This window comes from Hipposideros armiger, unplaced genomic scaffold (assembly GCF_001890085.2).
Source record: "Hipposideros armiger isolate ML-2016 unplaced genomic scaffold, ASM189008v1 scaffold_119, whole genome shotgun sequence".
In the NCBI taxonomy this organism is placed as follows: domain Eukaryota; kingdom Metazoa; phylum Chordata; class Mammalia; order Chiroptera; family Hipposideridae; genus Hipposideros; species Hipposideros armiger.
Genome location: NW_017731469.1, coordinates 934,248 through 944,608, shown reverse-complemented (window position 1 = coordinate 944,608; position 10,361 = coordinate 934,248). Strand labels below are relative to the sequence as shown.

The following is a 10,361-nucleotide window of genomic DNA, read 5'->3' as shown; positions in this document are numbered from 1 at the left end:
GGTTATGATTAGTACTTGCTGACAACAAGTTATCAAATTCCCAGGTTTCCTCATTTCATTTGGCCTTAACTCCATTTTCTCTGATACAATTCTGGGTGGCCAGGACCACCCACATACCAAGAAAGTTCCAGGCCTAGGAAATCACAATCACTTTCACCCTTAGTTCAGGTGAGAACTGATTAATTCTTTTCTCAAAAAGAAAACAATATGAAAGATGAGAAACCAACGTGGTGATAAAACTGATTTCTTACCCCAGGTTTTCCAGGGTACAGGCTGATCTCAGTGGTCCACAGCTAAGGAGTCCCATTTCCCCATGCTTCAGCTCAGTCTTGGAAGTGGCCTGCATTTAAACGTTCCCTGAGCTTGAGCTGAGGTCAATCTATGCAGCAGCCCTGCTAGGTGTAGTAGAATAGAATTAGGGGCGGGAGAGGGAGTCTTCATGAAACGCATTTCCAGACCTGTTTGGATAAGAGCATCAAGCCCTCTCTTCAGACCCAGTTATCTCCTTGGCGAGAGAGGCCAATTCTGCTGACTGGGCTACCTGGTCCCTGGACCCTACCCAGGCTAATGGAGGCTTGAGGAAATGTCCGACCTTCTGCACCAGTAAATCCTAAAAACTGCTGGGAGGGAGGAACTGAGCAGTGCCATTGAGAGGGCTGTGGGTAAGTGAAGGTTTCTGATCAGTGACCTTTCGTCTACCATTAAAAGACCCAGAAATCTGCCCAGCTAGTGGAAGAGGCATGTCTAAAAATTAGTGCTTCCTCTGTAACAGGAGATTGGTTAAATGAATCATGGCACATCCATACAATGAGATGCTGTGTATAATGTTATAAAAGAAAATTGACATGAAAAATGTCCACGATATACTATTAGGTGAAAAAGCAGGTCACAAGGCAGTATAAAGAATGTGATTCGAGCTCTGAGCAACAGCGGTTCGAGTCCAGCCCGAGCTGAGCAGCTGCTGAGTTGCCAACAGGTAGCAGGATGGCTCAGCTTAAAAAAAAAAAAAAAGAAAAAAAGAATGTGATTCCATTTAGGTTAATAAATTATACATAATAACTAACATTTATTGAGTTTCAAATATGAGTCTATATATGAGCAAGGCACTAAGTAATGTAAGTGCTTTACATTAATTATTTTATCCTCCTGACAACCCTGTGATGTAAGCAGATATTATACTCATCCTTTTACAGATGAGGAAACCGAGGCTTTAAGAGGTTAAGTAAGTTTGCCATAGTTCACCTAAGTGGCTGAGCTGAGATACAGGCCTATATATGTTGAACTCAAGACCCCAAACTCTTCTCAGTGACACTATCTATATTTGTGCAGAAAAAGGTCAAGAATGCGCAATACCAGGATATTGACAGTTAAGTGTGGTTTTTTTCTGGGTGGTGAGATTATGAGTGACCTTTGCTCCTTTTATTCTTTTCTCAGTAGTCTGATATTTTTTATTTACATGGATTATTTTTATAATCAGGAAAAACAATAAATCAATTTACATTTTGAAAAAAGCAAACAAGCCATTGTTTCCAATCTCGAGGCAGCAAACTGCTAGAGTCTGGGGTCAGTGATTTTATTACAAGGGTTCTGTAAATTCCTACATGGCATGTCTAGAATGAATAAGTAATGTGCTTGTATATGTTCTTTTTCAAATGTCATCATGTATACTGCCATGATGTATACCCACAGTCCTTTACTTTATCATATATTCATCAATCAGTGGATAGTAAAAATACAGCTACTATCAAGTGGAAGTCCATGGCACTTTAAGTATTAAAAAACAAAAACAAGGGATCAGATCTGCTGCTGAAAAGAAAAATACATGTATGGATCATGTCTCCGTAGTGAGTGTCTTCTCAACAACTTATCGCTTTTTTCAGGAGGGCAGGAGGAAAGAGAGGAAAAAAACTGAAAAAGCACACATTATTGAAAGTTCACCCAGGAGAAGTCCCAGAGAAGGCAGTTTACAAGGATAGAGAGAATGGAGAGGGAGTTGATGTAGGTCCAGAAAATTCTATTACGGAAAGACAGAATGCTAATCTCCCCTGCAGTGCCAGGCGCTGGCCTCCAGCCTCAGCCACAGGGATGTCAACACTTGAGTGGGGTGGAGATGCTGCAACACCTGAGTACTAATATTTACTGGAGGGCCAATCAGCAGAAACATCTAGAGTGTGAAGGGCCCCCAGGTGTAAGGGAGGCAAAGTATGCAGAATTTTGTCTTTTGCCAAACTGACTCAAAGGTCAGCACCTGCCTTCTTTCCCCTTATTCTTCTTCCCTTTTGTAATGTGTCCCTTGCCCTCTATTTCTGTGTAGCTTCTTGTCCCTCACTCACATGACTCCAGAACACATGACTCCATAGGACACATGACTCCATAGGACTCCCGTGATCTCATTACCCATATGACACCATCCTGCTCACTGACCCCAAACTAAGACACTCACTCACTGAGGGCCTGGGACTTTCCAGGCATTAGGGGCAAATGCACTGACAATAAGATGTGGTCCTCGCCCCTTTAGAAGCATACAGTCTTCAGGTGTGAAAAGCAAAACGCAAACAAAGAAAACCACACCCAAAACAAAACAATTCCACAACTTAATTTGCTTCAATGGGCATAAAGTTTCAACCAAGTAAGAGCTAGGAGTCAGAGAGAGGCGTGGGGCCTTTGCTTCCTCCCCCTTTCCACTTTGGCCTGATTTGGGGACACAAGGGGAAGCTGCATGACAAGCATAGGAAACTCTCTGTATTATCTTTGCAACTCTCCCATAAATCTAAAATTATTCCGAAGTAAAAAGTTTCAAAAGAAGAAAAGTTAAGAAATATCCATTTTTTTAATGGACAAGACTAAACCATAGTCATTAGGGAAGTACATTTGAGTAGTAAAACCACAGAAAGGTAAGGAAAACATTACCCTAAATGTCAGGATAATGGTTCCTTTGGGAAAAGGAAAAGGGTTGTGATTGAAATGGAGCACATGGAGAGGCTTCTGGGGTGGGTGGAAAAGTTTTATTTCTTGGCCTAGTGGTGACTGCAAGGTGTGCCTTATGATTCATTAAGCCACACATTTGTTACACAGCTTTCTATATCTGGGTTTAATTTTAAAATCAAAAAATTAAAGAGGGAGAGAGAAAGAGACAGGTTTAAGAGACAACATTGAAATAGAATCAGTGGACCTTGTTTGCATCTTCATTCAAATTAACCAACTATAAAAAAAACATTTGAATATAGACTGGATATTAGATGTTATTAGAAAATTGTTGAATTTGTTAACAGTGATAGTAGTAGTATTATTATGGAAGAAAAATTTATATTTTTGTATAGATGCATAGTGAAGTGTTTAGGGGTAAAGTGATGTCTTAGAATTGGTATTAAAATACTCCAAGAAAAAAAAAGAGTGGGAAGATACAGGAAACAAGTCCAGCAAAATATTAATAGTTCAAAGATGAACACAAACATAAAAATGTGTTACATTCTCTAGTTTTGTGTGTGTTTGGAAATTTTTATAATAGAAGTTAAAAGAGGGAGACAGCCCCAAACCAGGCTGCCTCAGCTCAACAGTCTCAGCAGAGACCCAATCCAAGGTGCTCCCCACACCACACACTCCCAGCTGTCTCCCTATAGCCTCAGAGTAGCCCGTGAGGGATGTTTCCCCTCTCTGAGTCTTTGGGTTGCTGGAACTGGATGGCCGTCCTCACCTTTCTCCATCCTGATGTCCCAATAATCCCAGGAAAGAGAGTCAAAGGGCAAGTGGTCGGAGCCCAAGGGCTCAGACCTGATGGGGCAGTCCTTGGTCCTCTAGAGCCTGCCTCCTGCAGTGGGTGGTAGGGCAGGACAAGGAGCGAAGAGAGCAGCTGAAAAGCCACCATTGAGTGAGCTTTCAGAGGCTGCTGGCATCTTTGGTTGGAACACTGTTCTGAGATCTTCGCCTCTCTCAGGCTCCTGGGCATCATGCATTGTTTCAAGCAGCCTAAGCACTTCCAGAGCCTGATGCTTCTGCATTGGCCCTTGAGCTACCTTGCCTTATGTGAGTACTGATCTAAGAGTGCACGGCAAGAAGTCAGAGTGAGAGGCCAGGGCCAGATCTGGGGCAATTTTTAAGCTCATGGAAAGTTTCATCTCTGGCCTTTCATCATCTCGGATGGTACTCTAGAGAAACGCCAAGGAATCTCAAGTTCCTTGAGTGCCCAGGAGAAGGAAGAGATAGAGTCCCAGGGAATAGTGAGGACAGGCAGAGGGTAGAACAGAGTCGTGATGGATATGAGTCGATCTAGCTAATTTCAGCCACTTCCTAACCCTCATTATCTAGAGAGGGGAAATGAGGCCCAGACAATAGGCATGATGGGTCCATGATCATAAGGGAACACGGGGAATGGGACAGAGGAAGCATTAGCGTCAGAGGCTTAGAGAAGTATAGCCTGTGTTTGAACCATGGAGTTTTCCCTTCTGGGAGGGTGGGGCTGGTAGCATGAGGGGAGACAGAGATAATGAAAGTAAAGGTAAAGGGCAAGAGGGCTAAAATGGTGGATGGAAAATAGTAGAGGGATGCAGGTGTTATGTGCATGGGATGTGGGGAGCTATGGGTAGTATATGGGCAAGGGAGGGTGGGCTAGTGGTTTAACAAGGATAGGGAGGGAGGCAAGAGGGACAAGCTAGTGACAAACAGGGAGCAGGAGTTGAGGCATGGTAGGTAGGCAGGGAGACAGGCGGACAGGGATGACAGATAAGCAGAGAAATAGGATTGGAGTGTGGCAGCTGATAGAGGAAACGTTGGAAGGATGAGTAGACATGGAGAGTGGTTGGGAAGGACCTGCAATGTGCAGAAGGCCAGGACCAGAGTCTTGGGCAGTTTGGAGGGCTCGTAATAAGGCTGGACAAGGTCAAGTTCTGCTGGCAGCACAAATTTGGTCTGACCTGCTTCCCCATCAGTTTGGATCATACAGCCATTGATCGTTTACCTGCTGTTTACATCCTTGTGGCCACTACCAGCACTTTACTTTGCCTGGTATTTCCTGGACTGGAAGACCCCAGAACAAGGTAAGACTCATGGACCTAGAAAGAACAGGACCTAAGAATGTTCCATCTTAACCTGTAACTAGGGAGTCCCACTCACCATGCCACAGGACTCTCCAAGCTCTTAGAGCCACAGGGGCTGGGCCAGTCAGGACCTCCTTGGGGTTGCTTCCTTTTCTACCTCTCTAGCAGAGCCACGGTCGCTCCGCGCTACTAAGGAGGCCTTGGGTGGGAGGAAGGGGTGCGGTTCACACACGCTGACACTAGCTCTTACTGATATTTTTGTCTCAGGTGGTAGGCGTTCCACCTGGGTAAGGAACTGGGGTGTCTGGACCTATATCAGGGACTATTTCCCCATCAAGGTAAGTGTCCCTTCTTTAGCGTCCCTCACAGTACCCCAAATATTAGGCATTTATGCCAAATGACTGGAGTTTTCCATAAGGAAAATGAGCATCCCAGAGAGTGTCAGTGCAGGCTAAACATACTTCAGGATCCAACATTGCTACTGGGCAGTCGTTACTCTGCTAGGACCCTTTGGATGCCCTTGGCATGACTCACCAGATGACGGAGGCAGAGGTGCAAATACAGTTCAGTTTGCTTTAACAAACATTGGAAGCCTACTCTGTGCCACATGTTTGGGGTACACAGAAGCAAGAAGGATACCATCCTCTGTCATCCAAGAGCTCACATGTAATGTACATATTTACAGTTTGGTACAAGTTATACAAGTAGCTCAGATGAGGGGTAAGGAAAGGCTGCACAGACATACATGGTGATATCCAGGCAGGGCTTTCACAGTTCCATAAAAGTTCCTTAGATGGGCACTAGAAGGGGGTGGGAGGAGAAATACCACGAAAAAGTTCTAGAAAGCAACTGCTATGCTGATCCTCTTGGCACACTGCAGAGTAGATGACATACACGGCCCCGATTTTGCGAGCAGAGGTTGCTGAACTTTTTCACAGAATGGCACTCCCAAAAATGATAGCGTGCATAAAGTGCACTGCCATAAATGGCCGAGACTACCTGCAGCCACAGTTCAGCTGCCTCAAGTCTGCCCTGGTTTCCCAGGGGCCGAGGAGGCTGATATCCCAGCCCCCTGAGGCCCACTCAGGCTTTGGAGAGCACCCTGCTCCCTGAAGTGTCCTCCCCCTTGCTTCCCGTGTGACCTTCTTTTACCACCCGTGCTGTTTCTCTCCATGGCTGCAGATCGTGAAGACTAAGGACCTGCCACCCGAGCACAACTACCTCATGGGGGTCCACCCCCATGGCCTCTTGACCTTTGGCGCCTTCTGCAACTTCTGCACTGAGGCCACAGGCTTCTCGAAGATCTTCCCCGGCATCACTCCCCACCTGGCCACGCTGTCCTGGTTCTTTAAGATCCCCTTGATTAGGGACTACCTCATGGCCAAAGGTGCTTCTGGCCGCATTTATGGGAGCTTCTGGAGATGCACCTTTTTAAGCCCCATCCCCTACCTTTCACCCACCTCTCAACCTCCCTCTCCCTGTCATCCTAGTATAGTCGTTAGTAGTCTATGTTCTGGGCAAAACTGCCCAGGTTTGAATCCTGCCTCTGCCACTTAACGTGTGGTCTTGGGCAAGCTACTGGACTTCTGTGGTCTCAGTTCCCTCACCAGTAAAGTGGTGCTGCTGGTAATAGTCTAACCTCAGGTGTGGTGTGATGACTACATGAGATAATACAACTCAAGTATTCATGCCAGTGCCTACCGCAGAGTATGTGCTCAATAAATAATACCTGTTGCCATTAATGGCAATCAATAAAAAGAAAAGGGTAGAATTATAGTTGGAATTCAGAAAGTCCTTCTGGTTGCTCCACTGAAAACCTTCTTCCTATAGATTTGACCCAGCGCCTCCCACAGAGTGGAGACACGCCTCCATGTGAAATGTGTTTTCCCGCAGCCTTCCCTTTTCCACACTCTGTCCCATCTCACTGACTCTCCTCCTGGGATCCATGGGAACAGAGGGCACAACAAACAAGCCACTGAGGAGTGGAGCAGAGGAGGGCGTTGCCTCAGCCTTTTCTCCTCTCCTGATCACTTGTTCCTGTCTCTGCCCCTTGATTCTCTTTAGGTGTGTGCTCTGTGAGTCAGCCAGCCATCGACTATCTGCTGAGCCACGGAACCGGCAACCTCGTGGGCATTGTAGTGGGAGGGGTGGGAGAGGCCCTGCAAAGTGTGCCCAACACCACCACCCTCATCCTCCAGAAGCGCAAGGGCTTTGTGCGCTCAGCCCTCCAGCATGGGTAGGTGTTCCTCCCCTTCCCTGAGCCACGTGACCTGCTAGGTGATGCCAAGATGAATCAGACATGAGTCTTGCCCTCGTGGAACTTACTATTGAGTAGGGGAGATGGCCATAGACTTTCCAAAAGGTTTAAGTCATCTACTCTTTCTGAGCTAGCTGGACCAGTTCCCAGCAAGCCACACCAGAAACTCAGATTCATTATCAGGGGAATTGGTTAGAGCTGCCCTAGTATAGAGATGACTCGTACATTATCTCTATCTACATCAATGTCTCCATCTGCCTGTTAATGCTAAGTACAAGAGGCAGGTACAGTATGGCCAGTATGCATTAGGATTGAAGTCAGGGGCCTGGTTTTAAATCCTGGCTCCATGACTTGCCGTGCACTCTGGGCCAGGTTACTCAACCATTCTGAGCCTTCATATTTTCACCTTTATAATGTGGCTATTAATAATTATACCTACTTCATAGGGTTATTATAGGGTTTAAATGATTTCATGTACATAAAACACCTACCATGTGCCTGGCACACAGTAAGCAATGGCTAAACTTGAACCACTCTGAATGAGAGACAGAGATGAGATAAAGAGCAGGAGCCCAAGGCTGGAGCTGTGAGCTGCCCCATCAGGTTAGCAGGCCAGCTCACTTGACACAGGGACTATTGTCTTATTGCAGACTCACAAAAGAGGGAAGTATTTCTTCTAAGGACCTTTCCTGAGTGGCCTGTTCATCAGCTTGGAGCAAATGTAGCTGACATGTGTCAGAATGCTGAGAGATTGTTATTAGTAACTCACAAAGATTTGTATAAGAGAGATTGTGTTGTCTTTACTCTTCTCTCAAAGGAAGGCTTAAGGAGTCTGATTCTCTACCTAGGGCACTGTCAGGGTGGATTGCCATGACCCATGAGAAGGAAACAACTTGGCTCTAATCCCAAGACCCAAGAACAGAGTACCTTACGTGTGGTCCCTGTGGGCGAGGGGCATATCATATAGACACATCTGTGTAAAATCACCATCATCTCGGTGCTTCCTGCCAGTAGAAACAGTCAGCTATTCTCCTCCTTGACACCCCCTGGAAGCTTTTCTTTACATGATATGGGTCTCTGGGGATCTCTGCCCAAACTCTTCTCTCTTCCCTGCACCCCCATATCTTGCCCTTGTGATTCTGGCCCAGAGCTAGCACTCCAGCTGGCCTTGACAATTTCAGGACAAGAGACACTAAATGCAGGAGGCTTGTTTAATGTAAGAGGGAATATTTTATGCCACAGGGATTTCATAAGAAATGGCAGCCTGGCCATGAACAAAGTTTCTTCCTGGGTGGTTCCTTCTCTAACCTGTGTTTGGGAAATAAATCGGGGTTTTCCTACAGGGCTCATCTGGTCCCTACCTTCACTTTTGGAGAAACTGAGGCATATGATCAGGTGCTGTTCCATGAGGACAGCTGCATGTACAAGTTCCAGAGCTACTTCCGTCGCCTCCTCGGTTTCTATTTTTGCGTCCTCTATGGACGAGGCTTCCGCGAAGGCTCTACTGGACTCCTGCCATACCGGGTGCCTATCACCACTGTGGGTGAGTGCCGCTATCAGCACCAAGGCCACCTCAGTCCTCCCCACCATTCCCCCACCAAAGGAGAGGGCAGCAGGGGGGCGGGGAGCCAGGAGCTGATGTGGGATGGGAGAGGATCAGACCCAGGAAAGAGAAGGAGGTTACAGGAAGAGGGGATTCTAACACTTGCCCTTTCTCTTTTCCCATCTGTCCTGGCAGTCGGGGAGCCTCTGGCACTGCCCAAAATTGAAAAACCAAGCCAGGAGATGGTGGACCAATACCACACACTCTACATGGATGCCCTGTGCACACTGTTCGACCAGCACAAAGCCCAGTATGGCTTTTCAGGAACGCAAAAGCTGCTTTTCTTGTAACTGAATGGGCTGCGTGCCCAAGAGCAAGTGCCTTGGAGATGAGACTCATTTGCTGCTCACCAAAAGGCCGAAAGGGACATGGGGGGCTCTGTGTGCTAGGGGAGGCATTAGGCATTCCTTACTTGCTACAGAGCCCTTCTAGTTGTGGTCCTGAGGAGCTTCTCTCACTCATTCCTCAGATGGGACATCTGAGGGCCCCCAGGCCCAGACACAGGCACGCACCCTGCCCAGCTCCCTACTGGCTGTCCTCTCTGAGCCCAGGTCCTGGAGGACTCAGATAGCTCAGCAGCCTAAGGAGCCACCACTCTCACTCTTGTTGTTGTTGCCTTAATGCGTTTTTAAAACTGAGGCATATTTTGCATACCATAGATTTAACCCGTTTAAAGTGTAAAATTCAGTAGTATTTAGTATGTTCACAGAGTTGTGCTGCCACTACCACTATCTAATTTTAGAACATTTTTCAGGACCCCCCCAAAAAGAAACCTAGTTAACATTAGCTGTCATTCCCTATTCCCCATCTTCCCCAGGCCTGGAAACCACTAATCTACTTTCTGTCTCTTCAGAATTGCCGATTCTGGATATTTCATATAAATGTAATTGTACAACATGTGCTCTTCTATGACTGGCTTTTCTCTCTAGAATAACGTTTTCCAGGTCCATCCCTGTTGTAGCATGGATCAAGGCTTCATTCCTTTTAACGGCTGAATAATATTTCATTGTATGTATATACCATATTTTCTTATCGATTCACCAGTTAATGGACTTTGGCGTTGTTTCCACTTCTTGGCTATTATAAATAATGCTGCTATAAACATTCCTGTACAACTTTTTGTGTGGTGATCTCCTGTGTCTAAATGCAAAGGCTCACATTATGTCCACGCCACTAAGCTAACAAGCATGTCTTTCACATCGTTCAAAGGCATCTTACTCGGGATTCCTTTTCTATTGGCAGAGATCACTTCTCCTCATGATGGTCCTGTAACACCATAATCCAAAGGTACTAGCTACCTCCCTGAGAGTCTAGTATGGCAAATCCACTTTACATCTATATTTTAAATGCTTACTAAGTTTTTTTTAAAAGTTTTTCTTAATGCTGTATTATGAGAATTTTAAAAGAGTAAATAAAAACACAAATGTCTCTTTTTTATTAGTTTCAGGTATATAAAACAATGTAATAA

The 10,361-nt window shown here is 45.8% G+C and overlaps 1 protein-coding gene across 1 annotated transcript; it reads left to right on the top strand.

The window, feature by feature from the left end:
* Positions 1-3,912: 3,912 nt before the first annotated feature.
* Positions 3,913-9,183, top strand: AWAT1 (acyl-CoA wax alcohol acyltransferase 1). The gene is made up of 7 exons (XM_019648006.1): positions 3,913-4,023; positions 4,926-5,033; positions 5,301-5,371; positions 6,216-6,420; positions 7,098-7,269; positions 8,634-8,833; positions 9,029-9,183. Exons 1-7 carry the CDS (start codon positions 3,948-3,950, stop codon positions 9,181-9,183), a joined length of 987 nt encoding a protein of 328 aa, XP_019503551.1. The 5' UTR covers positions 3,913-3,947.
* Positions 9,184-10,361: the final 1,178 nt, after the last annotated feature.